Raw genomic sequence first — 27,863 nt, 5'->3', positions numbered from 1 at the left:
ATTTTTAAACGTGTAAAAATTAATTGTGTTGATAGCTAGCCGCTTAGCATCTAAACAACATCTAGGCGCCCTATGCGAAGATTTTCAAAACAATGCCCACAACTAAGAGGAATTTTTCGAGTACATGAAACTTCTGCTGACTTGGAGTTTCACCACCACAGGTCTAGACATCTTTACACAATCAGTCTGGCCCACAATCAAAGAATTAAAAATATTAATACTTTAATATTTCACCGGCGCCGGTCTCTCTTCCCTCTTCCCGGCCGTCTTGGTCTGCAACACAGCCAAGCAATTTCTGACTGAAATGTCACGAGCACCTGCACCGAAGCTACAGCCAACTAAGGATTTAGCACCATCATTTTCTTTTTTCATGCTGCTTCATCATCATGATATGAATTTGCCCCATATATGCTATTTTTTTCCTTTAAGTTTTGGTTTCCTTGATTTTCCTTTAAAAAAAATCTATGTTCCGTTAAGCCGTGCAGATCGCCGGTTCCCAGGTCGAGTTGGCCGGGTCTTTCTATGGCCTGCAGGGCGTTCGCGACGAAAGTAGAGTCGCCAGTTCTTGAGCACCAGGAGAAAGGTGCGCACAATAAGGGCACGATGACATGGTGGGGCCGCACCCGGAGCGGCGATGGTTGTCGTGGAGAGCTGGGAGGCATCGGAGGGGGAGGAAGGTTGGAGAAGCTATGAGGTAGGGCTTGAATTGGAGAATGTGTTTGTCGTCGGAGAAGGGGGCGATAACAATGAGGTTATGTTTTAAAAAAATATATATATTTAATTGATTATTTTATAAAGGAAAAACTATGTGACTTTTGTGGACATATGTCGTCGTTTGATTGGAACGAACAGCACCTGTCAATGTTAAGGTGCGGTTCCTGAAAAATTCCTCGACAACTAAACATCTTCACCGGCTGTCGCGAAAGAAAATATCTCTTACAATTTGATAAAAGCGAAAAATAATGCAACATAAATATTTTTTTATTAGAGGAAGAACACAACAACAATTACACCATAAAGTTTCTGCACGTACTAATTAAAAGCTTTTAGGAACCAAGAAAGAAGGCAACTAGTCCCATGCTCAGATAGAACCAATTCTCTTTCAGGTACGACTTCCTCCGGGTTTCTCCGCATCTGTGCTGCAATTCTCTTTGAGTGGAGGTCCACAAAGTTTAGTGCCAATGAAACTAGACGCATCAAAGGTCTGAAATTGACCGCTTTGTGGAATAGGCCCTGTCAAATTGTTGTAGGACACGTTAAAGTATGCAAGAAATGTCAAAGTCGACACGCTCAGAGGAATTCCACCGGAAAGTTGGTTCTTGGACATATCAAGAACTTCTAACCATTCCATTTCACCCATCTTTGATGGGATTCTTCCAGTCAAAAGATTGTTCGATAAATTCAACGATTCTAAGTTGACAAGGCTGGTCAGTTCCTCGGGTATCTCACCAGATATATTGTTGTGTGAAAGATCCAACCTAGTTACCAATCTAAGAACACTGCTATGTCTCACTTCCCTCCCTTTACTCACCAAGATGGCATTATCCTTGTACTTGCCATCAAAACCATGAATGTATCTGAAGAATGAAAATGAACTGCTCCATTCTAACGCGTTGTTCGTGGCGTTAAAATTAGAGAAACATGTTGGTATTGTTCCAACGAGATCATTGTGTGCAAGGTCCAAGTTTTGAAGCTTTACGAGACCGCAAAGTTCACGAGGAATGTCGCCGTGAAGCTTATTTGAACGAAGGCTAAAAACCATCAATTGTGAAAGGCTTTTCCCTATCCCCGTCGGTATGCTTCCAACAAAATCATTTTCTCCAAGGTCAACTAGTACTAAGTTCCTGCAGTTCTGTAGGGACAACGGCACTTCTCCAGAGAGGTGATTATTGCGTAAATGCAGTGATTGAAGCAAAATTAAGTCTCCGATGGTGCTTGGAATGTTCCCCGTCAAATGGTTGTTATCTAAATTGATGACGATCAAGTTTTTCCAATTCATCCAACATTCAGGAATTTCTCCTGTAAGATGATTGTTGCGAAGATAAAGGCTTGTCATTTGCTTTGATTCATCCATCCTGTCACAAAAGAAGTGAAAGATGGACCCCGAAAAAGATGAATTGGAAAGATCGAGCACAGCTACTGTAGCAGAGACAAGAGGTAAGGAACCGGTGAACTTGTTGGAACTTAAGTCGATTACAGCTGAAGGAGCAGCAACTATTCTTGGAACCTGACCATACAATTGATTGCCAGAGAGATCCACGAAACTTAATCCCAGATAAGAAAAGTTCCAAAACCATATCGGAATGGTACCAGAAATTCCTGTATTTGATATGCTTAGCTGTTCCAAGTACTTTTGACTCTGAAGCCAACTAGGCAACTCTGGCCCCAGATTCCAAGAATCTAAGAACAACACATGAAGTTGAAAGGGAGGAAGCCACTCTCTACAGGTTTTGAGAGTCAATGAATTTTCACTTGCAAAAAGCTCCTGCAATCTTGAAAGATTAGTAAAATGAACTTCAGTGACATCACCCTTCATTGGATTATTAGAAATGTCTAATATTTTCAAGAGTGACAGATTTTGTATCGACTTTGGAATGGGACCAGATATTGAATTACTGGAAAGATTAAGGTAGCTTAGATTTTGAAAATTTCCGAGCTCATCTGTTAAATGACCGGAAAGATCATTATACGATAAGCTGATGGACTCTAGTTGACTTGAAGTACACCGAGATAGACTTTTGAAGATTTCTGATGCCCTTCCACTAACATGGTTCCACGACAGATCAAGAAACATCAACTTACAGAGATTTTCAAATGAATTTGGGATTTCCCCCCCAAGTTGATTATGACTCAAGTCAAGATTGACGATGGCTGTCAAATTTCCAATGGAAGTTGGAATTTCACCATACAAGTGATTGTCTGAGAGAAAAAGGGATTCGAGATGGCTCAGGCTGTACAGCCATTTAGGTATGGTTGCCTTGATAGAGTTCCTTGAAAGGTTTAGAACTCTAAGAGAAGCCATGTTCGCAATGCCACCTGGTATGTGATGAAGTCGACAATCAGACATATCCAAGTACTCAAGCAAAGAATTAGAGGCCATGCTTGTCTCCTGGATCGAATCAGATGCTTTGCTAAGATTAACACCACTCAGGTCCAGGTGTTGCAACATAGAAAGACCAGATATCCACTGGAGGTTATTAACCTCAAAGTAGTTACCATGGAGATCGAGATAGCGTAGACTAGAGAGGTTCCCCAGCTGATGAGGAATTATTCCCTGAAAATTTGCTTGTGAGAGGTCAAGGTGTCTTAAACTTGTAAGAGAACCAAAGAAGTTGGGAATTAGTATTCCGTCAAAATCGTTGTTGCTTAGGTCCAAATAATTGAGACTGCTTAAATTGAGCAGAGAAGGATTTAGCTTACCACCCAAATAGTAGTTGCCAAGGTGGAGCTCGCGGACATGGCCGGTTAAGTTACTGCAGACAACACCAAGCCAAGTGCAACAGTCTCCTTCTCCATGACCAACCCAGGATGAAAGCCGATTCGAAGAATCATGAAGCTCTTGCTTGAACATCAACAGGGCTCGTCTCTCGTTGTCCTTGCAAGGCACCCCCATATTTCCATTGCACGAGCTAATGGCAAGTAGGGTTGCAATAATGCTTAGAAATCTGACAAGTATAACAGAAGTTGATCTCATGGCTTGTAAAGTTGAGATACACAACACATGTGATGCTATGAAAGAAGCAATACTTTCATCTTCTAATTTAATACTTCTTCTTTTGGGATTTTTCTTTGAAAACAGCTTTCTAGAGAACCATTGACCTTAAAGACCATTCAGCAACTTCTAAGTAATTACCCAAGTCATTCATTAATCTAACTTTTAGGAAAAAACAAATTGTTCCTGAAAATTAGTGGAAAAAATGAAACACATTCAACATAGAACTGTTCAAAGTCATCAGAATATGTGTCCCACCCCAAATTAGTGGAAAAAGACCAAATATTTCCCAGAAAAAAATATGTCAGCTGATTTAAATAATGATGCAAAACGAAATGTGGGTTTACTTGCGAGGATAAGATTGGAACAGAAAAAGACATTACATCTTTTACGTACGTTGAACGAAGATAAGAAAAATTGTGACCATGTCAGAGGTAGAAGGGAATACTTTGAAGCAAACTTATCCCTCTAAGTTCACCAAATGAATGGTAGGATTAGAAAGAACAAGTCACCTTCATGTGTAAACGTTTGTCTTTGAGTTTTATTGATAAAACTCTAACCTTCACACATAGCGCCATATATACGGCACCAATAACGTACTACATGCTTAGATTCTTACATTGTTCCCCGCCAAAAACAGAATCCATTGCATCGCATGACAATGTTTATATGTGGACTCACTTTGAGCCGAGGCACACCTCATATTCCTTAAGGCAAGAACAATCACCGTTGGAGGATAAGACTCGATTAGGGCTATACTAACTTAGCACTTGAGACTGGAAGATATCCGATTGAAAATGATGCAGATTTGATTAGGGTTTTTCGAAGTTAGTCTCCTACGTTTGACCTATCTATTAGCTTATAGCAAGGCCAAAATTATTCATAGCTGAACGGCAAAGCAAAAGTTGAACCAACCAAACTAATTACGATATATTGTCCGAAAAAGAAAAAATCAAACTAAACATTAGTACAAGTTCGATAACCAAGAATTCGATCCACTCATCCACAAAATTACGTCCTTCATTAGGTCTTCTGTGATTTTGAGATTGAAATCCATGCACTTGGAAGCACTGGACATTTCACAGACGGGGAAGACTTTGATTGAATAGCGGAATTGCTAGCAGTTGTACTAGTAGTAGAAGTGTTCATCGGATTCATCGACTGCATGACTGAAGTCGTAGGAGGAGTAGTAGTAGTGTTCACCGGATTCTTATTAAAACCACCCCATTGGGCCAATTCATGAGTAACTTTTTTGCCTAATGCGTCATGAATAAATGTGTTTACAGAGTCTTGAGAGGGGGGCTTCTGCACATCAAAATTCGCAGGCTATTTTGCTTGAGCTTGAGTGAGTTCGTTAGAAATTTTGATTTAGTTTTGCAGAATATCTTTCCATGGAATGAATCTCCAGTGTCGAGGCCCGTATCTTGGCTTCGAGTGAAGCAATGAGTTTAATGAGAAGGGCAATCTGAGAATTTTAGAAATAAGTGGGGTACAATGAGAAGGAAAAATTCTATCCAGACTTCCCCGGCAACCAGGAATTCAATTCCGACCTAAATGTAGGGATTTCAATTCTTCCAAATTTTGAAGTTGGATTCCATAACTTGCGTGAGTCCCTCCAAATTTTTGATTCCCCAATATTTGGTGGACACTGAAGTATTCCATGATTGAATTCGATTCCGATTACCTTTACATAAAAGTGCCATAAGAGGAGGGGAAGGTTTGTGGCCTACTTTTTATCCTACAGTCGAAACCATCGTCAAATTTTCCGTCCAATATGCTGACATGACATACGAGAACTGTGCAGAAAAATAACTAAAATTTTGAACAGGTGCTAAATGTTCATCCAAATCCAATCAATTCTATCAACACCGACAAACAAAATCAAAGAAACCAAGGATTTCATTTGAAACATTTTACAAGTACACATTTTTTTGCTACCATAACATGCATTACAACTAGTGCACATCCAATCAGCCCATTTTTTGTACTATGTCGAAATCTGCGACGGGCAAAAAATGGAACATACAACATCTTATGAATCAATGGTTACTTAAAAGACATACAAATAACGACTGAAATACCGAACCTGCTTTGAGTTACCACCTCCGGTAAGTCAACTGCCCCAGGTAGAATTTACTTTGGGAATTGGCAACCAGGTGCACCGACGTTAACTTAACAGACAAGTGCAATAAACAGAAATTAAATTGCACAACGTGAGGAGAGAGAGAGAGAGAGAGAGAGAGAGAGAAGGCGCTGGGAGTGGAATAGCTCGGCCTTATCCCGCACCAGGGAAGCAAGAAACTTGGTCAGGCATGGCAATTGGCAACATCGATCAGTGGAAGAAAAGTGGAGGCAAAACACAACTTTTGGCTACATCGCATATCTAAATGCGAAGTGCACCTGTTACAGGGTCACGACCTGCATTCGCATCCTTGTGTTTCAAAGACAGGTTTGCAAATTGGGAATCAAGGTCTCTGCTGTTAGAGCGTCTATGGCTAGAAGAAGGCCGCTGCTGTTGCTGTTGATGTTGCTGCTGTTGTTGCTGATACAAGACTCGTAGCCTCCCAATCTCCCTCTCCAACAATTCTTGTTCCACTGGAAATGGAAACACACATCTTAGTCACCTTATAAAATAATGAATACCAAAATGGGGTAAAGAAAGTTCTGCTTTTGCCATGACAGATAAGTGAAAACCGCTTCCAAATACGTGGGTGTTCTAAATCTTCCACGCATCTTTCAGCATGGTTTAAATTATGTTTATTGTTACTTTCAATAATTTAGGAAGAGCCAAAGCATCCAAATGCAAACCCGTGAAACATTAACATCTACCAAATTCTAAACAAAAACAATGCAAACCTGCATAAAAGAACCCTCAGGTGAGAATTTTTGCATTTAAGAAATAATGACCGGAAACATCCATTTGGCAGTTCTTTAAGAATCATCTACACAAAAAACAGATAAACCCCAGAAATTGCTAACAAATTGATTACCGTTGTGATCATTTCAGTTTTATGTGATGGACTGCGTTTGTCTGCACAGTTTAGATGACTAAACAGTATTATCTGTCTAATCTTTTGCAGGGAACACCCTTGACGGATCTAAAACAAATATAGTTCCCATCGTCGAACTACATTATGAGGTAGCCCTGGAGAGGGCGTTCACATTCATTTTAAATGCAAATGTTCTGACTTAAATTCCCCTACATGTGTATCGGTGATCAGATAAAACTTCACTTTCAAGACTGCTAAACATAGTATTACATCACTATAGCAAAAATCCAGGTATTCAGGTGATAAAAGATTGACGGTAGGTAAACATCTATCATCCAAAGCCAAGGCTTTTACAAAATCCACATGGACCCCACCCTCAAATTGTTAAATATTATGCTGAAGACTAACATTTCCTATGTGTTATCGAATTTTCTCCAGATCTTCACAGCATAGTTTCTCATAGTTCTTCAATTGAGTTCCAATCATCCTCAGACTGCCATAGGTATGAGGTGTATCAAGTACTTTGAGAAAGGCTTCAGGCTTAAAACTTTTTCAGCTAATACATAGTTCTGATTTTACTCAAAACATATTCTCCAAATTCAGGTAACAGATGAAGCCGAAAATGCATAGATTATGAAAATTTGAATGTTCAAGGTAGAAGCTTACAGTATTTGATACGCTGCTCCTGTCCTATACTTTCTAAGCGCTGCTTGAGGGCTTTGTTCTCCATGCTCAGAATCATATTCTGCTGGTTGAGAAACTCAAGCTCAGCCGAAACTTCAGTCCCTTCTGCCTGTGGAGTAAAACATGCAGGAACAATATTGTCAATGATAAATTATCATAAAACACCTCAGTATAAAACCCAATTCAAACTTAAATACAGTACTTCCAGCTTTTGCTGACACTTGCCTGTAAAGCTTGTACATTCCTCTCCAGCTCTGCTATGTACTGAAGTTTCCGAACCCGTGAACGTTGAGCAAATTGCCTACAAATACAATAACTAGTATTTAGTCTCCATAAAATATTTATTAAATATTCCAATTCAAGAAGACACCAGTCAAGTTTCTAGACTTATGACCATTAGTGCTGTTACAAGGAAATTATTATATTAAAGCCAACATCTGCATCAGCCACAAAGCGAGTTGATAATTATTTTGAGAAATAAATGATTATATTAAACCCGAGACAGGGCAAAAAAACAAAGGAGTGGTCAAAAAAGACACACAAAACAACCAGACCCACACAAAAAAGAAAAAAAAAAAACAGCAGCAAGACTGAAAACTGAAAATCCAAACAACACCCTAGAGCAAAATAAATAAGTAGCTGCCTTCCAATCAAGCCAAATTAGGGATAAGGGAATATTTCTGAACTACAAGGAAACAAAAGCCCAAAGCGCTGACCGAAAACAAATTCTGTCTCATAGCTCCTCAAAGCACAATCCATCTTAAGCTTAAAAATTTCCATGTCCCTCTCCATCCAAACCAACCATATCACCGCCAAGACCAGGCAACCCCACATTACCTTGGCCTTCTTGCCCATGCACGCCCAAGAATGATATCCGCTAAGAAGAGATAAACAGTCCCAACGAACTACCCGGATAAGCAGTCACTAAGAAGAGCCAGTTGATAACTATGAGTCTACAGTATTCACATCTTAGTTTGTAAAACAATTAGGAAAACTTCTTGCATTAAAACTTTATCGAGGTTTACGAAAATTCTTTCACTCCAGTCCAGTTGAAAAGAAATCTGTGGAAATTCTGATACAAAGAAATCTGTGGAAATTTAACTTAAAATTTATAGAGAGAGCCCATAAGTGAATTACTCTCAAGATTTGAACAAGCCAGCATTCAAATTCTTAAAAGCAAAGGGACAGTCCTAGTCCAGTCCAACTGTCTTCCTCCACTTCTCCAGAAAACTAAACTATATAAATTATAACTGTTAAATTAGCATATATACTCCTCCATTAGCTACCAAACAGATGATAGGTAGTATTCCACATTAAGCTTCTTATGCTGTACTGTCTTCCCAAATCAGAAAAGTATATAAAGCTACGTCTCATACGTAGTTGCGACTAATTTACAATGTTATATAGCTGCTCAGCTTAATACTCAGGGCCACATACTGGTCAACAACTCAACGTCAAAATCAGGTGATCTAAAGTAAATAGACTAAAATTACTCATATTCATAATATATTACCGACGTATAGCAATTAAGAATAAATTTGTGCAAATTTAGCTATTTATGTACTTAAAAGCTTGCAGTATATTAATGTGATGTGCTTGCATGTAAGTTTTATTCATTTGTGCATGCTTGTATGGATGCACTTGAAGTTGCACACTTGCAACCTAAATGTAACAATGCAAATCCCAAACCCATGAAGCACACTAAGTAACCAAATTGCACAGAAGCAACAAAGTACCCCTAACATACCACATACAGAGCATCGAAAGTTTCTGTTCCTGTATCCGTACCATAAACAGAAAAGTGCCATAGTCCTTATTTCATCTATCCAAGTGCTCTTTCCCATTAATTGCATATCATTATGCTAGTCATCACATAGATCCATTTACTGGAACAATTCTAATCTAAACGAAATTATATGCATTCTAACTACAGTAAATACTTTTGTAAAGCAGCCTCAAATTATGTTTTTTGGAATAAATTGAGGGTGAGAGGGTATATGTTTAATTCATCTGGAGTACATATGCAACAACATAATGAAGAGTAGAGCAGATCAAAGAGACAACCTATGATGTAAGAGTAATTTTGCTATGTTGATATAAGGTAAAATGAGTATGGGCACAAAGAAACAATAGATAAATTCATCTGGAAAACCTACTTAACAACCAGGAAAAAATGAAGAAGTAGAGTCAGGTAAAAGAGACAACCAAAATTTATGTGAGATTAATGTTGCTAAGTTGGTATCAAGATAAAATGAGTAAAAGTATACAGAAAATACTAAAGAAACTACATACTGTTTAGCACGTTTTGCATCGGTCTCAGATGCATAAGGCTTAGCATTGGAATTCTCCTTTCTCTCAGAAGAAGAACTTGGATCATAAAGACCAGAATCAACATGATCATGCTTTTCACTCACTGTAGAGGCAATCCCATCAGCTTCTTGTGATGTAGATAATGATCCTGAACTCTGAAGAACAACGTTATCCCTGGCAGAAGGAAGGCCGTTCAGGTTATTTACACTACTCAAAGAAGACTCCCATGCTTTATTCTTCTGCTTCACCAAGTTCAGTTCTGTGTATAATGAAGCATGTCGTAAATCTTTTCGAGGATCAAGGTCTTGGGATCCCCAAGAGGGTGCAGAAATCATATTATGATATTTGTACTCATCTTGAGTGGCATAATCAAGGTTAGAAGCATTAGTTGCATCCACATATGCAAAAGAGTCACTTGATGAACGACGATGACCTCCTCTGCGTATAGGTGTGTCCGGCTCATTAAGGAGATCATCAAGCCAAGAAGGTTGTTCCTCTATAAGTAGGCTCTCTGAGGAAGTCCGCTGGTGATGTGCATTTCCCTCCCTAGGCTTCAGAACAGTTTTTGATCCAATTGCAGGACTAAGGACATAATCTGCATATGATGGGGGAACACTAGGAAATGGACTTTTAGGAGGAAGTAAAGGATGCTTTCCGGAATACATAAAATTTCTGATATTTGATGAACCCTTGGAGTTTGCCATAGCTGAAGCACAAAGAGTCCCTGTTCAATCATATAGTGTAAGATGACAGAGGCAGAAAGGGTATTTAACATGGAAAACATATTTACAACTAAAAAGGGGGGAGAAGGTCGCAAGCACAGTGTTGATAAGCCAATTGATAAATATGTCACCGTCAACAAAGGAGAATAGGAAAAGCAAAACATCGGTTAAAGTCAATAACTTGCTACTAAAACACTTATAAAAAGAAAGAAGATGTAATAACTATAACTCTGCTACTAATATCCTTCTCCATGCTGACATGAACACACAGGTACATCAATGGATAAGTTTATGAACACGCCTACTGGAAACTTTCAAATTATCAAATACGAATCATTAGACATACAAGTCTGAAACCAAAACACGCACATGCTTAAAACACAGATAAGCCGGTCAACATAGCATAGAAATACATTATAATAGGCAACACTTAGACAACTACCTACCCAACTTTCTGAGCAGTAGAAACCATTTTCATCACAATAACATCGAAAACCAAATTAACACAAAACTAAAGTTGACATCTTTTCTGTTTTTCAGCATAAAATACAACCAAGTACACTTCCACTCTAAAATAATCAGAGGGCCGAACCACATGGCTAACTGTGGCAATGAAGACGCCACAAATTCCCAATCACCACGCACTACTGACTCAAGCCCTTAAATTTGTTCCTTAAGCAAACATGAAAAGAAGAGAAAAGAGAAGGATGGAAACTTTTGAATTGAATAGAATCTCCTAAAAAATGAGGTCCTAATCACAGTTGGTTTAGGTGAGGGATTCTGTTCTCTCAGTCCCAAATAATGAAAAGCTTCCCAGATTCAAAACCCATAAGCTCATTTCATTTTCCCACATTTTCTCATCAGCAAAACACACAACGAATCTCACAAATTTCCAAAATGAAAAATCACAGAAAGGGCCCTAAAATAAAAACCACCATTTGCAATGAAAAGAGAATCATCAAGTGATTTATTTGACGAAACGCTGAGAATGTGTGCGATTATCAGCAAAGTTAATCAACAATCAGCTGCTGATTTGCGAAAACACAAACGCAAAGCTAAAATTATTTCCTTCGTTTTGAGAAAATATACATACCCAAACATATATATCTATATATGTCTATGTATTTGGTCACCTGTATTGAACGAACAATCGAGATCTTGAAACGCAATGATCGAACAAGCAAAGTTGTTTCTCTGTCCTAGGGTTTCTGCGATATCAATGATTTGATTCCCCTCTTGTCTTCGAAGAAGAAGCTCTCCTCTCTCTCTCTCTCTCCTCTCCTCTCTCTCTCTCTCTCTCTCTCTAGTATTTTTTCTGGTTGATGTCTGGGGGTTGGATTGAAATTATATTTTGTTTCGTCTTTTTTTCTTAAAATATTTATTTGTGAAATTAAATTGTTCACTCGGTTTCCAGGAAGGAAGTTTTGGATGCACAGCCAAGCCTTGCAAGTGGTGCCTTTTTATTCTCCTTTTCCAGTTCATTTTCCAGTTCATTTTTGTCAACCTAAAATTACTATTCTGGGATTAAAGGTGTTAACAAGTTGAAACCACAAAGAAAATTCACATTTTATAACCATTTTTTAGAGTTTTTGTTTTTCAACAAAAAAAAAAAAAAAAAGAAAGTCATTTCTTTGAGCTGATTTGGTATTGCTATGTTTTGAAAAAAAACTGATTCTGTTGTGCTTCACGTTTTTAACTTTTTTTTCGTCCAAAATTGTTATAAAAAATTGTTTTTAAATGTTTACCAAACATCTTTTTGAACTCAACTTTTTTTATAACTATTTTTTATATAAGCACTTCAATACGAAATCAGTGCCACTAGAGAATGCGACCGAGACTATATGACAATGACACAACTTAGTTTGTCGCATGGTGATGTCTTTATGTATACTGCCGAAAATAGTTTTAAATTGAAGAGTTGACCATGTATTTACTTAAACATTCAATATGTAGCTTTTAAATTTGAAATTAGAAAAGCGACTATCATATGTTTGACTGTATTTAAACATTATGATAACTTTCTTAGGTATGTATGGTAGCCAAGTCCAAGATCTCAAACCTTCTTTTAAACAATGTGAATGAAAAATATTATTAGACCACCAACTAATGATTAGATTATTATGTACATAAAATTGGACTTTTACACCGCATTTGGATAAGAAAGTTTTAGATTACTATGGACTTGTAGAATAACGAAAATTGAAATGGTTATTTTGTTAATTTATAAATTTTTTTGTTTGGGTAATCTAAAAGAATAATAAATTTAAATAGGTAATTTAATGTGTGTATAAAGTTGTTAATATATAAATGATGGTGGGTGGTGAAGACCATGTTGATGATGGTGACATGTGGTGGTGGTATTTATTCATGGTTGAGTTTTTTTATTTTTAAACTCTCGCTCATAAAAATTATGGAAATGACAGCTAATTATATGAAATTTAAACTTGAGAATTGGATGTCCCAGATTCCGATTTTTTTTTTCACGCAAAAATTCTAATTTTTTATGTTTATGATCCAAACAAAGAGAATTTGTGCATGTCAATTTATAAATTCTGACTTTGTTCAAATTTTAAGTTTATTTTACTCACCCAAACGTAGTATTAACTTTAAGCAAAGGATATCTCTAAAGGAAAAATTCGTTAAAACATCTCCAGTGGAAGATGAAAAATCTCTTAAAATGAGCATTTTACATTTTTTGTTTGTAAGAAAACTTTCTAGTGGGAAAGATGTAAAACACCCATTTTGGGCGGAATATGTAAATGAAAATGAAAATTTATATATTTTTTACATATTTTGGTGGTGGATCCCGCCGGTTTAAGAGAGAAAAATAAATTAAATCCTAAATTTGCATCTCTCTCCCTAAAGTAGGACTAAAATATACATCTTTCGAAAATATAAAATACGATGTAAACGTGTCAAATTTGCATCTGTACATTGGAGAAGGGGTCATTTGCTAATTGCTACCATAAAAAGCAACTTTGGTAAGTCAAATGTTTTTTTTTTAGTACAACTATATATATTTACATTAAGAGAAGGAAAGTTCGACTAAGCCACACAATGAACAATTTAATTTGGTATCGAGTTCGCCATCCACAAGTTTTGAACTTAAGACCTCTCAGTTACAAGTGAAGAAGAATACCACCATACCGTAGTTCTGAATAACAAGTCAAATGCATTTTTAAGCGGTCAAATTATAAATCTCATAATAAAATAATATTTTTAGACAGCTACAATGGCCACAGCCTACAGTCTTATTTCTTTACCAACTTTATAATTTCATCAACTATAAAAAGTTTAAAAAACCAAACACTCTCTTCCTACCCCACTTATAGTCCTAAATATCCATAACATTTTTTTTAGTACATCGATATTTTTAAACTAAGGGGAGGGAGAATTCAGCTAAACCACACAATAAGCCACCTAATTTGGTATCAAATTCGCCATTCACGAGATTCAAACCTAAAACATCTCACTTTTCAAGTGAAAAGGAATACCATCAGACCGTAGTATTGAATGACATATCCATAACATTTTAAGTTCTAAATAAAATAAATATAAATAATGATTGAATCTGGGAGATTTTAGGAAAATAGAATATCCACGAACATTCCCGTGCAATCCAGCCAAAAGTAACCACAACCAGACACCACATATAACGATGACAACTCATTTTCTCTTTGACGCTGGGAAAGTTACCTTCCTTTCTTTTTCTTCTTCTTTCTCTATTCCTGTCTATCTCTATCTTTCTCCCCCTACCAAATCTGGATTTAAGATCTCATATCCATATTTACTCCCTAATTCCAATTCAGAATTAATTGAAAAGTAGGGAGAAAATAAGAGAGAATTTGAGGTGGGTGGGGTGGATGGAAGAGATGGAAGGTGGTGGGGGGGTGAAAGAGTAAGAAGGGAGTGAGGAATGAAGAGACAAATGGGCTGGTTTGATTTGTTTCTCATTTTAAATTTTTTGATTTTTTTGATTTGACTACAAAAAATATATAAGAAGATTAATTTTTAACAAGGCTTTTAAAGTCTTTTTACATAAAGTTAAATTTGATATTAAAGTTTTCATTAAAAGGTAAATGGAGAAATAAGAGAATGGGTGGCATATCAGAACTATTTTTATTCATGTTGGTTTATAATTTAATGGTAAAACAACTAGTGACCTGGTCATTTCATTGTCTTGTTGATCTTTAGTTCATTAGAAATTTAAAGGTTACTCAAATCTTAAATAAAATGGCCAACTCCTAAAGCACTTTTGTTAATCGATTCCAATTTTAATATTTTATAAAAAAAATGTTAAAATTAGAAATAAAACAATTATCAAACGTCCCTTTAAATTTATAATGAACCATTTCGGTATTCACAAAAAAAATAAAAAAAATAAAAAAAATAACTTTATTGCATACAAGCATTTCCTTTGGTGCAAAGTAGAAAAAGAACAATGTGGAGTGAGTTGTTGACAACCCAGGAGGATCCGGCAAGGATCCTCCAATTATATCCGTTTATCGTACATTGTGTAGTCAGAAATTATTGTAATTTTTTTTATTTAAAATTGAATATAAATAGTACCTGATAAAAACTGACAGCACGATATACGATGAACGAATGTGACTGGAAGATCCTCGGATCCTCGCTCCTCGCAAAGAGGATCCGGCAAGGATCCTCTCTCTTTGACAACGACATTTATTAATTAACAACATAAGAGGAGTTGGCACATAAAAAGCATATGAGGGGAGACAGCCAATTCCTCATCAACAAGAAAACAAATTCAGTATGAGTGCTGCGAAAAAACCAATCACAAATGAACACCAGTCTTAATAATTGAAATTGAAACCAATGATTGATATTTGTGCTTTGTGATTGCATTTCGGGTTGGTTTTTGTCACATCTACTTTGGGCCCCGACCACACCCTCACGGTTTTGTTTCTGAAAAATCACACGAGAACTTCCCAGTGGGTCCCCCATCTTGGGATTGCTCTTGCGCGAACTCGCTTAACTTCGAAGTTCTGATGGAATTTGAAGCCAGTGAGTTCCCCAAAAGCCTCGTGCTAGGTAGAGATAAGAATATACATATAAGGCTTACTGGATCCTCATCCCTGGGGTGATGTGGGATGTTACAGTTTTGGCTTGCGGTGCTTTTAAACAAAGCAGCTTATTAAAATTTTAGAGCATCAAATGTGTTTGGTAAAACAAAAAATAAATGTTTTTTTTTAAACTGCTGTCAGTGACAATAGAAAAGTATAGAAAAACATAAGCAGGTTTGCCATGCTTCTAAATTTTTTTTTCTTTTCAAAATATAGTAATCAGTGCCCATTTAAAAAAATTTTCAAACGACAAGTGTAGCCTCACATATTTTACAAAATTACAATCGTTGCCCCTACACTTCTCTTTGATAATTACTGTATCACATTAAATATCATATCCTTTTTAGTCATTTAACGTATTATTCACAATAATTTATATAAAAGTTAACCAAACACTCTTTATTTTTGTTAAAAACACTTCAACAAAAAAAATATTTACCAAACACTCAACAATTTTATTTTACAGTTATTTATTCTAACAGCATAGCATAAACAATTTTTTTAAAAGACACATCGATACCAAACTAGTCCTTCAGGTACACTTGTTCTTCTTTCAACAACGAAACATAGTTCACATATCCTTAACCCTTAACCCTAAACGGTCCAACCGCCAAAATCCATTGTAGATTGGGCCCCACAAGATGTTCCTTATTTAGAGGTACAAATGATATTGAGCAAGGGAAGACTTTTAGGAGTCCCTAACAAACTCCTTGTGCTCATACAACATATGCAGCCACAAACTTATTTACAAAGTCATTGGTTTAGCGTTCGTAAATCAGTTTGTGAATCTAACACTCTATCTACAACAGATGACAGGCTCGACTTATGTACCAAGCAGCTTCTTCCACCTCGCATACCCGTAGATGAGAAAGAAGATAGCCAGGCCAAATGCTACCATACCCGCAACAAACCGTACAAATATCCCATTAACGTTAAATATTGGACAGTAGATGTTAATACCAAATACCCCAGCTATCGAAGTCTCCACCGATATCGCAAACGATGCAATGCTCAATGTCAACTGGAACTGAATGAGTTCATTTCGTTGGTTGTCAAGTCGTATGTTGACATAATCCTCCGTGTCATCAATATACTCCCGCAACTACGTCCAATGAACACGATAAGAACATGAGCAATATTCAAGGACAGATTAACACAATAACCAATCATGCTTAACGCGCGCAACTAACTGGATTCTAAATGACATTCCTCATGTACCGATGATAGTGAAATTAGTTTCGACTGGGAATCACAAGAGGTCCAAAGCTTCCAATTATTCCAGGAGCAAGTGCAACCACAGAACTCGCAAAAATATGTAACATTAAAGAAATCTAACCTAAATTAGTTATGTGGAACTGGATCTAAGTTGATGCAACTGCATTAAAACGCAAGCTAATGGTGACAACTGATATTTAAAGCTTGTTTTGTAAAAGGTTAAGTTGTTCAGTATAAAGTTGTTATGGTAGATCAAAACAATTGGCACTCACAGATAATATCTTGTTACGTGTTCTATCCAGTTGCATAAAATATGCATCAAGCAGCATCTCTAGATCTTCTACGTCATCGTGGTCCATATAGTAACTGGTTATCAAACTCCCGCTTCTGGTGGAACCAAGCCGACGAAGATGGGATGTGGGGATTCTATTTGACGCAGAACGCCCCAACAAATCCTCGGGCTGTTGATTCTGCATCCATTTCCTTGTTAAATATAAATGTGCCATATCTTCATTGTCATCCAACAAATTTTCGATTTCATCCTTCATCTGAAATCAGACAGACACGTGCTTCTTACTCAAAAAGAAATAGCAATATATCTATTGAACAGTAGCATACAGATAAAACATGTATCCTATGTCCGAAACCATTTTACAGAAACCTTTCATAGCATTATTGTCAAATAGTAAAAGGTATCAACTTCTCTTTGTAGTACTGCATATCTGGAAACAGTCAAACCCTCAATCACATGTCCGACTGAAATTCAATTCCCCTCCAACATCTAAGTATAAAAGCACTCTGTCAAGCTGCGTGATAAATGTACATCTTTCAGCTAAACTTGAAGCCCCTGCCCAAGCAACAGTGATGTAATAAAGTAAGTTATATGGATGTTGGTTTTGCCATCCCATCATGTAGAAGTTTCTACCTGATGGGATGGGGATGTTGGTTTTGCCATCCCATCAGGTAGAAAAACCATCCCATCAGGTAGAAATTTCTACCTGATGGGATGGCAAAACCAACATCCATATAACTTACTTTATTAGATCACTGTTGCTTGGACAGGGGCTTCAAAGTTGAGCAGAGGGGGCTTCTCTTGAAATTGCCTCTGCTCAATTTTCAATAGAGTAAACCTGAACTCCTTATGTCGTTCACTTCATAAGGACTCAGTTATATTGTCTAACAAAGTCAATACTAAAACCAGAACACGTCTAAATGAGACCAGGCAGGAAGGGTAGTAATAAATATCTTATTATTCACCAGAACATGACCTGCTTTCAAAATTTATTCATACCTTCACATCACTTACCCATAGGAGCATCTAGAAAATATGGAACTCTGTCATCATAAACATCGTAATTTGAATCTTTTCGTAAACACTTCTATGTTTACTTGTGCATTAAACTTAAGCTAAGGTTTGATTTAGAGTTTAGGCTTTAGATGCCAGAAACCTTAGCTACTCTTCATACGGCAACATGAGTGCAGGAAAGGCTATAAAAAGAACAATTGTATTTCCACGTGACTACAGATATGAAACGCAGATAAAAGTAACTCAACAAAACAAGAGTTGATGACAATGGCTCTCAACTAGACTCAATTTTTTGACTGAGACAAACAACCGTAGCATCTATCCCAGATAACCAACCCGATGTGACTAGGCGACTAGAAATACATGCTCAGTGAACGTAAAGATGCTTTTATTAGTGAATTGAATGGCATACTACGAGTGCATCACCACAGCAAATCACAATCTTTACATATTGATGTATCTGTGTGTTTCAATTCCTAATTCATGAAACATTCTTGAAGCAGATTGTGTGGAGACACTTAACTAGGGTTTATTTATGTCAATCTGGGATTTACTGCTTTGTATTAATATTTGATAGTTTTAAATTATTAAGGTGCCAGTGCTTCAAAAACATTTTTAAGTTTAAGAAAAAAATTTGAAATATCACAAAAACTATGAATCGACAAACATTTTAACTCCAATTAGGGTCATGCCGGAAAGGATTGATATCAGATACAGCACAGCAAATCATCTAAAGAAACAGCATTGCAAATCATCTGAACAAATATAGAGAACAATGACTCATGAGGTAGGATTAAGCAAACATACCTTCTGGACGCGTGCAAGCAAACGAGTAAGATTGCTTTTCAAAATCCTCACGAGTTCAAGGTTTTTGGTGCTAACATTTCTAGCCAGTTCATCTAACACAGGGTAGGCTTCTCTCTCAAGGTCTGCCACACTAGAATCCAAATATGTACAGACAACTTCTAATGCAACCTCAAGAACCTGAAACTCAAATGGGAGATCACACTGCAAACCTTCAATGGCCTCGGGAACAGGTAACCATTGCCTTCCGGTTGAAACATCCATTCCATTATCTTCTTCACCGAGTGGACTTGCTTCTTGTATCCTGGATTGGCTTTTCTGAGGAAGTTGTTTCCTTAGCTGATCCGCAAATGGAAGAACCTCCTGTCGAAGAGGATCAAGCAACAAAACCTCTTCGGCTGTAACTATAGCCTTTATAAATTCTAAATTAACCACCATGGCCTTCTCCCTGGCTGCAATTAAAATGAGGAATACATATTTATCATGGTCTACTATGGCTACACACAGTTTACAATTAAAACACTAGCAACTAATGCAAAGAATACTTTCTATAAGATAACATGCATAAAAGTTGTATTCATAAGTAGTATAACTCAGAAAGGCATTGTTCAAAGGAGAACGAGTGAACTCACATATAAAGTAATAAAATTTGCAAACCCCAGAGGAGAATTAACATATAAAGTAAGATAATTGCAAAACCCTAACCCTAATGTAGGTAATACGTAGGAGTACCAAGGATGCTGGAGGAATGGGAGAAGACAGGGCCGAGAATCCTCAAGTCCCGGGCGGGAATGGCAGTGCGTCGAATGATAGCGTTCTTATCACACTCGACGAGCTCTGTCATGCCGAAGCGGTCAAATCGCATCCAAAGCCTGGCTCCTGCCTTCTTCTTCCCCTTCACGCCACCGCCGGCGCCGCCAGCAACAACTGCACTCAGACTATTGGTATTGGTATTGGTATTGTCATTGCTAATATTAACATTGTTGGAGGGCGAAGGAGACCGAATCGGCTGAGGCGGAGAGGGAAAAACAGTAGGAGGGCCAATGAACTTCTTGGGGCGGCGTCGTATGCTGCTGCTGCTGCGCTTGAAAGAGAAGGGACCCTTCCCCATCTTTCCTATGGTCCCTCTCTCTCTCCAGGACTCTCTCCCTCTCTCTCTTCCAGTTGTGTGTGATTATTCAGTGTGCCATGGATCTCTCTCTTCCCCTTCTCCTACTCCGACTCCGCCTCCTCCTCCTCCTCCTCATCCTCCCCAGCCGCTTGCTTCCTTCTTTTAAGTTGTCTCTCTGACCAGACTCCCCTAGGCAGCGCCTACTTGACATATTATAAGGAATGCGGGATTTTCATCCGGCTGGGGGCGGTGTAATGGTGAAGAAGAAGTTATAAGGGGGCGGTCACTGGTGAAGAATGAGTTATTCGGGGCGGTGTACTGGTGGTGAGGTTAACCGTCATGCGACGTTAAAACGTTGCAGAAATGTATATTAAACGAGAGACGTCACATGATGAGTGCCGTTCTTGTTCAATATAAATTGTTTTTACATTTGTGTTAAGTTGTTTACGATTTTTAGATCCAAATAAAACAGGAAAAAAAATTGTGCCTACGTGTACAGTTTATTAGTATTCTTTTTTAATTTTAAGTGAGATAATTTATATTCGATTTTTATAAATAACGAGTTAGAAACTAATTCGAATAAATAAATAGTGCATCTTTGCTCATCACCTTCAAATGCAAGTTCAAATCTTGGTAGATTATATTTACACATCCCAAATTACTTCCCTCACACTCTTTTAATTTTTTAATGTTTTTCTATCAGATGTTAGTAGTGTGTAGAAAATAATAAAAAATTTAAAATGTATGAGAAAAATAATTTAAGGTGTGTGAATATAACCTCTCCAAATCTTTTGCATCCCCTTTTTTTGTGGCCTATCGTTAGTAGTGTAACATGTCTCTAAATTATAGTATTTTAACCTTCTAGGTGAGAAATGACTAAACTGCCCCTAATGGTGTATGTAGACTTCTGTTGACTTAGCAGTCGGGACACATGTGACATTTGCATTCATCACTACGAACGTGTAGAGTTAAGCAAAACAAGATTTATTAGACTTAAAATGAGTTTTATTAAACTTTAAAGTCAATGGTATTTTTAGTAATTTCGTCCGTCTGCTGGACAATGTTTTATTTTAAATTGTTTTGGGGTCCGTGGGACCCACCCTCCCTTCTTCTTCCCCGGGCTCTCCCTCTCATTGTGGAGGACACATTCGAGAGCTTTCGGGGGAGGCAACTCTCTCCCTTTCGTTCTCGGTGTGCCGAGAATAATGAGTGGCAATCCCATCGGCGAGAGCAACAAAGACAACCGTCCCCACCTCCACAGCCCAGCAAGTCCAATCACCCCAGTGTTTGTGGAAGCGGAAAGCCAAGCTTCGGACCGAGACCTCCGACGGCGGTCGTGACATTTGGACGGGTTCCTCGTCGTTCGAGGCGCAAGTAAGTCTAAAACTCGTTCGAATTGCTCAGTATCATTGATTAGGACTAGATTTTCATGTAAAAATTATGAATTTTTTGTGCTGTTTGGAGGTAACTAGCTGAAATGCTTGCGTTTCAATTTAACACACCCGTATCTAAATTATTCAAAAACCAATCAAATAAACATCTTTCTACCAAAAACCAACTTTAGCAAAGAAGTCAAATGCATTTTTAAACGGTCAAAATTATAAATCACATAATGATAGTAAAAATATATGAAATATTCATATATTTTTATTCATGTTGGTTTATAATTTAATGGTAAAACAATATTTACTTCATTAGAAGTTTAGAGTTTACACCATATTTCGCTAAAATTTTGAACAAAATGGGGAACTCGTAGAGCATTTTAATAATCTTTTTAGTTTTTTAAAAATGAAAATTAAAAAATAAAAAACGAAATAATTATCAAATCGTCCATTAAATTTATAATTAGACCATTTAGATTACAAGTTTGAGAATGTCAAAATAATAAGAGAACTCAAATTCATCACGAGTTTGACTTTTTTTTTTCTTTTGTGAAAAAATTGAAATGATAATATTCTTTTCAATCAATAATTAGATTATTATAAACCCTAATTCCCAAACCTACCCCATTAGAATGTTAATAGTAGGGCTATTTGAAGGACTTGTTCAGAGGTGCATCTAAAATGTTTGAATGCTCTTTTAAATAAAATAATTTTGAGTTTCAAAAGCATTTAAAATGATTTTTGCATTGCAAAAAACAATTTAACTACTTTTTCAGAATTCATTTGTATTTTTATTAAAAATTGATTTTAAAATTTTTTGACTAAAAACAAGGAGCAACAAGCATGACCTAATTACGCCAAACTCACAAAACGTATATCAATCAAAACCCTAAAACTGTCCGTAAGCCAATTCATCACCGAAATGATGTTCTTGGATAAAATTGTTTTTTTTTTTTTTTAAGACAAACGATATTATCTACCATAAGAGGAGAAGATGAATTTAGCCTCACAATGGGTTATGAATAATGTAGTTCAAATTCGCATTTAATGAGAATCGAACATAATACATTTCACTTACAAATGAAGAACAATATCACTAGACCACAGTAGTAAGTGACAAATAAAATTATTTTTGAGCAATCTCATTATCCATAATAGCCAAAAAAAAAAAAAAAAAAAGCATCAGTTGAACAACAATTTGTTCAACCCGTTAACGAAATTACTAGTTAATCATACAACAACAAAGAGCCTTAACCTATTAAGTAGAGTCGGGTATATAAATCCTAGTACGCCATTGGGTTCGATTTTGCGTCAAGTCTTCCATTAGCTCTAAGTATTCCATGTCTTTTCTTCAAATTAACAAAATCACATGTTAATTTTGACCCAAGAAAATTCATTCATCAGTTCATATGCAACACTATACTAAACTACATGCCATGTAATTCGAAACGAATCTGGCAGCATACCAAGCCATGAAATCCCTAGCAAACTCCTTGTGCTCATACAACATGAAACCACAAGCTTATTTACAAAGACGTTGCTTTAGGGTTCGTAAATAAGTTTGTGAATCCAGTACTATCTACGACAGATGACAGGCTCGACTCATGTACCAAGCAGCTTCTTCCACCTCGCATACCCGAAGATGAGAAAGAAGAGTAACACGGAAAATGCTGTGATACCCCCAACAAAGGCCTCAAATATCCCATGCTTATCGTATAAGATACAGTGGATGTTCATACCAAATATCCCAGATATCAAGGTCTCCACCGCTATCGCAAATGATGCAATGGTCAATGTCAACTGGAGCTGAATGAGTTCGTTTCGTTGGTTGTCAAGTTGTATGTTGACATAATCCTCCGTGTCATCAATATACTCCCGCACCTACATGCAATGAATAAGATAAGAACATGAGCAAAATTCAAGGACAGATTAACATAATAACCAAAGCTAACTGGTTTCTAAATGACAATCCTCATTTACCAATGATAGTGAAATTAGTTCCTACCGGGAACCACAAGAGGTCCAGAGCCTCTAAATGATTCCAGGAGCAAGTGCAACCACTCGCAGAAAATATGAACATTTAAGAAATCTAACCTAAAATTAGTTATCTGGAACTGCATCAAAGTTGATGCAACTGCATTAAAACGCAAACTAATGGTGACAACTGATATTTAAAGAATGTTTTGTAAAAGATTAAGTTCTCCAGGACGAGATCCTTTAAAAGCATGTGCATAAACTGAACTTAAAAGTCAAGTTGTTCAGTATAAAGTGGTTATAGTAGGTCACAACAATTGGCACTTACAGATAATATCTTGTTACGGGTTCCGTCCAGCTGCATAAAATATGCCTCAAGCAGCATCTCTAGATCTTCTACATCATCGTAGTCCATATTGTTACTGGTTACCAAACTCCCACTTCTGTTAGAACCAAGCCAACGAAGATGGGGTGCAGAGATTCTATTTGATGCAGAACGCCCTAGCAAAGCCTCGGGCTGTTGATTCTGCATCCATTTCCTTGTTAAATATAAATGTGCCATATCTTCATTGTCATCCAACAAATGTTCGATTTCATCTCTCACCTGAAATCAGACAGACACACGCTTCTTACTTAAAAAAGAATATAGCTTATATCTATTAAATAGTAGCATACAGATAAAACATGTATCCTATGTCCAAAACCATTTTACAGAAACTTTTCATAGCATATTGTTTAGTAGTAAACAGTATCAACTTCTCTTTGTAGTCCTGCATAACCTGGAAACAGCCAAACCCTCAATCACATGTCCGACACAAATTCAATTCCCCTCCAACATCTAAGTGTAAAAGGATTCTATAAAGCTGCCACGAGAAAAGTACATCTTTCAGCTAAACTTGAAAACTCTGCCCTAGCAACAGTGATATAAAGTAAATACGGATGTCGGTTTTACCATCCCATCAAGTAGAAACAATTTCAAGAGAAGCCCCCTCCGATCAATTTTCATCAGAGTAAACCTGAACTCCTGATACCGTTCACTTCATAAGCACTCAGTTACATTGTCGAACAATGTCAATACTAAAACCAAAACAGGTCTAAACGAGACTAGGGAGGAAGTGTAGTAATACAAATCCTATTATTCACCAGAACATGAGCCACTTTCAAAAATTATTCATACCTTCACATCACTTAACCCATAGGAGCATCTAGAAAATGGAACTCTGTCATCATAAACATCATAATTTGAATCTTTTCGTAAGCACTTCTATATTTACTTGTGCATTAAACTTAGGCTAAGGTTTGATTTAAAGTTTAGGCTTTAGAAGCCAGAAACCTTAGCAACCCTTCATATGGCAGCATGAGTGCATGAAAGGCTATAAAAAGAACCATAGCATTTCCACGTGACTACAAATATGAAAAGCAGATAAAAAGTAACTTCACAAAACAAGAGTTGATGACAATGGCTCTCAACTAGACTCAATTTTTTGACTGAGCCAAACAACCATAGTATCTTGGACAACTGACCAGATGTGACTAGCAACTAGAAATATATGCTGAACGAACATAAAGATGCTTTTATTAGTGAATTGAATAGCATATTATGAGTGCATCACAGCACATCACTATCTTTGAAATATTGATGGATCTGTGTGTTTCAATTCCTAATTGATGAAACATTCTTGAAGCAGATTGTTGGAGACACTTAATTAGGGTTTATTTATGTCAATCAGGGATTTACTACTTTATATTAATATTTGATAGTTTTAAATTATTTAAGGTGCCGGTTCTCCAAAAACCTTTTTAAGTTTTCAAAACAGATTGAAATATCACAAAAACTATGACTCGACAAACATTTTATCTCCAAGAAGGGTCCGGTTATTGGGGCTGGAAAGGATTGAAATTAGATACAGCATAGCAAATCATCTGAACAAACTCAGAGAACAATGACTCATGAGGTATGATTAAGCAAACATACCTTCTGGACACGAGCAAGCAAACGGGTAAGATTGCTTTTCAAACTCCTCACAAGTTCAAGGTTTTTGGTGCTAACATTTCTGGCCAGTTCATCTAACACAGGGTAGGCTTCTCTCTCAAGTTCTGCCACACTAGAATCCAAGTATGTACAGACAACTTCTAATGCAACCTCCAGAACCTGAAACTCAAATGGGAGATCACACTGCAATCCTTCAACGGCCTCGGGAACAGGTAACCATTGCCTTCCGGTTGAAGCATCCATTCCATTATCTTGTTCATCAAGTGGACTTGTTTCTTGTATTCTGGATTGGCTTTTCTGAGGAAGTTGTTGCCTTAGCTGATCCGCAAATGGAAGAACCTCCTGCCGAAGAGGATCAAGCAACAAAACCTCTTCGGCTGTAACTATAGCCTTTATAAACTCTAAATTAACCACCATGGCCTTCTCCCTGGCTGCAATTGAAATGAGGAAAACATATTTATCATGTTCTACTATGGCTACGCAGGTTACAATTAAAACACTAGCAACTAAAAGTTGTATTCATAGTAGTATAACTCATAAGCATTGTTCCAAGGAGAATGAGTGAACTAAACAATTGAGACTGGAAAGTTTCTTGTGCTGTATGGATAACCATCCTCCCAACCCATTAATTGCCCACCATATGACCTGCCCTAACCCACCCCCCAATTTTCCACCTCTGGTCAAGTCCAAAAACTTAGAGATGAGCAAAGGGGATATTTCAGGGAGTTTTCTTATACTGATATAAGTTTCAACTCGTATTAAAACCAATAATACTACAAAATATTCTATACCAATAAATCACCAACAGCTAAGTCTAGAGCAACAACATAAAAATATATACTGAAGCAACATGTACCAAGAGCCAAGTTTTTGGCCACGATCATGGTGTGTAGGTCAAGAATCCAAAGGTTCTAAGCCGTCACTTCAAAATTTTGAATGCAACGTTAAGTTGCATATTTACCCACTTGAATTGAAATTTGTACAAAAATTTCACACACCCCAAAATCTGAAAAGTAATTTCCAAGTTCCAACCAAAGTAAAAAAGTTTACAAACTCCCCCAAAGGAATCAAATGCAAGCCTTAATCTGGTAATGCGCTGGTTGGTTGATGTTACCTGTGTAAAACTTTCCTAGCTACAGCTTAATCAGAAACTCCACCCCCAAGGCGATGGCACCGATTCAAGAGGCAAACAAAAACAGGGCAAAGACAAAACAAAAACAATTATTACAAATTGCAATTCCAAGCCCAGAATCCCAATCTCCTTGAACTAACTTTTCCCTAGAACAAATCGACATGATAAAACTAACCCTAACCCTAATGGAGGCGCATAACCTAGTAAAATTTGCAAAACCCAGAAGAGAATTAACATATAAAGTAAGACAATTGACAAAATAAAATAAGAAAAGGGGAGGAGAAGTACCAAGGATGCTGGAGGAATGGGAGAAGACAGGGCCGAGAATCCTCAAGTCCCGGGCGGGAATGGCAGCGCGTCGAATGATAGCGTTCTTATCACACTCGACGAGCTCTGATACGCCGAAGCGGTCAAACCGCATCCAAAGCCTGGCTCCTCCAGCCTTCTTCTTCCCCTTCACTCCACCGCCGGCGCCGCCAGCAACAACCGCGCTGAGACTATTATTATTCGTATTTGTATTGTTAACATTGACACTGTTGGAGGGCGGAGGAGAGCGAATCGGCTGCGGCGGAGAGGGAAAAGGGGAAGGTGGAGTGCCAATGAGCTTCTTGGGGCGGCGTCGTACGCTGCTGCTGCTGCGCTTGAAAGAGAAGGGACCCTTCCCCATTTTTCCTATGGTCCCTCTCTCTCTCTCTAGGACTCTCTCCCTCTCTCTCTTCCAGTTGTGTGTGACTATTTAGTGTGCCATGGATCTCTCTCTTCCCCTTCTCCTGCTCCGACTCCGCATCCTCCGCATCCGCGTGCTTCTTTTTTTTAAGTTCCACCCTTAGAAAGCCCGCTAATCTAAACCTCACGATATTATAATGGAAACTTTAATGAGAAGTTTACGTATTGTTTATTTTAACGAAAAATTATATTTTTACATTAAAATGTTAATTTTGATGCTATTCACTTTATCCTTTATTTAGTCCTTATTGTTAAAACTCAAAGTTTTTAAGCTATTTTCATTAGTTTTCCTTATTATCTAAGAGTTTAGTTTAGCCTTTAGTAAATGTGATTTAAATTCGTTATTGACGAGAATTAAATCTAAACTTTACAAGTGAAAATAAATACCACTAAATTCTAGTATTAAGTGACATGAGAAATCTAGTTAATGCACAAAATAGCTTTCCTAGAATCTCAAGCACCTAAATCCATAAAAAGGGTGTTCACTTTTCACCAACTATTTTCTTGCCTTTGGTAGAATAGAAAACTCTAAATTAAACTTAAATTAGTGTAACATCCCGAAATTTCTAATTCGGAAGCCAAACATGTAGGTAGACCACAATAAAAATAATGGTTAATTATAATTCTAACTAACCACACTAAAAAGGATAATCATTTTATTTAGTTTATGGCTGCATCTAACATCCTAGTTAGACTGCCTACGTACCCTAAACGAAGG

At 37.2% G+C, this 27,863-nt stretch overlaps 4 protein-coding genes across 5 annotated transcripts; all 4 read right to left on the bottom strand.

Annotated features, from left to right (window-relative positions):
• Positions 1–960: 960 nt before the first annotated feature.
• LOC103946456 (receptor-like protein EIX1) lies at positions 961–3,859 on the bottom strand. The gene is given in 2 exon segments (XM_018647251.2): positions 961–1,108; positions 1,111–3,859. Coding segments are annotated over 2 exon segments (2,646 nt in total). The 5' UTR covers positions 3,695–3,859; the 3' UTR covers positions 961–1,046.
• Positions 3,860–5,593: 1,734 nt separating this feature from the next.
• Positions 5,594–11,846, bottom strand: LOC103946334 (uncharacterized protein At4g06598). Of its 2 annotated transcripts, none has more exons than XM_009357001.3 (5): positions 11,552–11,843; positions 9,679–10,420; positions 7,612–7,687; positions 7,369–7,495; positions 5,594–6,307 (listed from the first exon to the last, which is right to left on the bottom strand). In XM_009357001.3, the coding sequence occupies exons 2-5, from the start codon at positions 10,398–10,400 to the stop codon at positions 6,096–6,098; spliced, it is 1,137 nt and encodes a 378-aa protein (XP_009355276.2). In that variant the 5' UTR covers positions 10,401–10,420; positions 11,552–11,843; the 3' UTR covers positions 5,594–6,095. The 2 variants fall into 2 exon arrangements, with proteins under 2 accessions (XP_009355276.2, XP_048437629.1); XM_048581672.1 differs by lacking the exon at positions 5,594–6,307 and adding an exon at positions 6,927–7,195 and having other exon boundaries at positions 11,552–11,846.
• A 4,109-nt stretch (positions 11,847–15,955) lies between these two features.
• LOC103946333 (magnesium transporter MRS2-4-like) lies at positions 15,956–20,325 on the bottom strand. Its single transcript, XM_018647260.2, has 4 exons — positions 19,560–20,325; positions 18,831–19,279; positions 16,990–17,265; positions 15,956–16,604 (listed from the first exon to the last, which is right to left on the bottom strand). The coding sequence occupies exons 1-4, from the start codon at positions 19,936–19,938 to the stop codon at positions 16,326–16,328; spliced, it is 1,383 nt and encodes a 460-aa protein (XP_018502776.2). The 5' UTR covers positions 19,939–20,325; the 3' UTR covers positions 15,956–16,325.
• Positions 20,326–22,502: 2,177 nt separating this feature from the next.
• LOC103946332 (magnesium transporter MRS2-4) lies at positions 22,503–27,258 on the bottom strand. Its single transcript, XM_009356998.3, has 4 exons — positions 26,708–27,258; positions 25,270–25,718; positions 23,623–23,898; positions 22,503–23,201 (listed from the first exon to the last, which is right to left on the bottom strand). Exons 1-4 carry the CDS (start codon positions 27,084–27,086, stop codon positions 22,923–22,925), a joined length of 1,383 nt encoding a protein of 460 aa, XP_009355273.2. The 5' UTR covers positions 27,087–27,258; the 3' UTR covers positions 22,503–22,922.
• Between the last annotated feature and the right edge of the window lie 605 nt (positions 27,259–27,863).

The sequence above is a fragment of a genome, unplaced genomic scaffold (assembly GCF_019419815.1).
Source record: "Pyrus x bretschneideri cultivar Hongxiangsu unplaced genomic scaffold, Pyrus_bretschneideri_v1 Contig17, whole genome shotgun sequence".
In the NCBI taxonomy this organism is placed as follows: domain Eukaryota; kingdom Viridiplantae; phylum Streptophyta; class Magnoliopsida; order Rosales; family Rosaceae; genus Pyrus; species Pyrus x bretschneideri.
Note: the sequence above shows the minus strand (reverse complement) of the source record. Positions and strands in the feature narration are given on the sequence as shown.

What these genes read in the sequence shown, in the direction of transcription:
- LOC103946334 (XM_009357001.3), bottom strand. Translation starts at nt 10,400, where the DNA reads ATGGCAAACTCCAAGGGTTCATCAAATATCAGAAATTTTATGTATTCC. An exon ending in GATGCAAAACGTGCTAAACA is followed by an intron (nt 7,688 to 9,678) that starts GTATGTAGTTTC and finishes TTGTATTTGTAG; the next exon opens with GCAATTTGCTCAACGTTCAC. An exon ending in GGAATGTACAAGCTTTACAG is followed by an intron (nt 7,496 to 7,611) that starts GCAAGTGTCAGC and finishes TTTACTCCACAG; the next exon opens with GCAGAAGGGACTGAAGTTTC.
- LOC103946333 (XM_018647260.2), bottom strand. Translation starts at nt 19,938, where the DNA reads ATGGGGAAGGGTCCCTTCTCTTTCAAGCGCAGCAGCAGCAGCATACGA. An exon ending in CCATTCCTCCAGCATCCTTG is followed by an intron (nt 19,280 to 19,559) that starts GTACTCCTACGT and finishes TTTTAATTGCAG; the next exon opens with CCAGGGAGAAGGCCATGGTG. An exon ending in TGCTTGCACGCGTCCAGAAG is followed by an intron (nt 17,266 to 18,830) that starts GTATGTTTGCTT and finishes GTCTGATTTCAG; the next exon opens with ATGAAGGATGAAATCGAAAA.
- LOC103946332 (XM_009356998.3), bottom strand. Translation starts at nt 27,086, where the DNA reads ATGGGGAAGGGTCCCTTCTCTTTCAAGCGCAGCAGCAGCAGCGTACGA. An exon ending in CCATTCCTCCAGCATCCTTG is followed by an intron (nt 25,719 to 26,707) that starts GTACTTCTCCTC and finishes TTTCAATTGCAG; the next exon opens with CCAGGGAGAAGGCCATGGTG. An exon ending in TGCTTGCTCGTGTCCAGAAG is followed by an intron (nt 23,899 to 25,269) that starts GTATGTTTGCTT and finishes GTCTGATTTCAG; the next exon opens with GTGAGAGATGAAATCGAACA.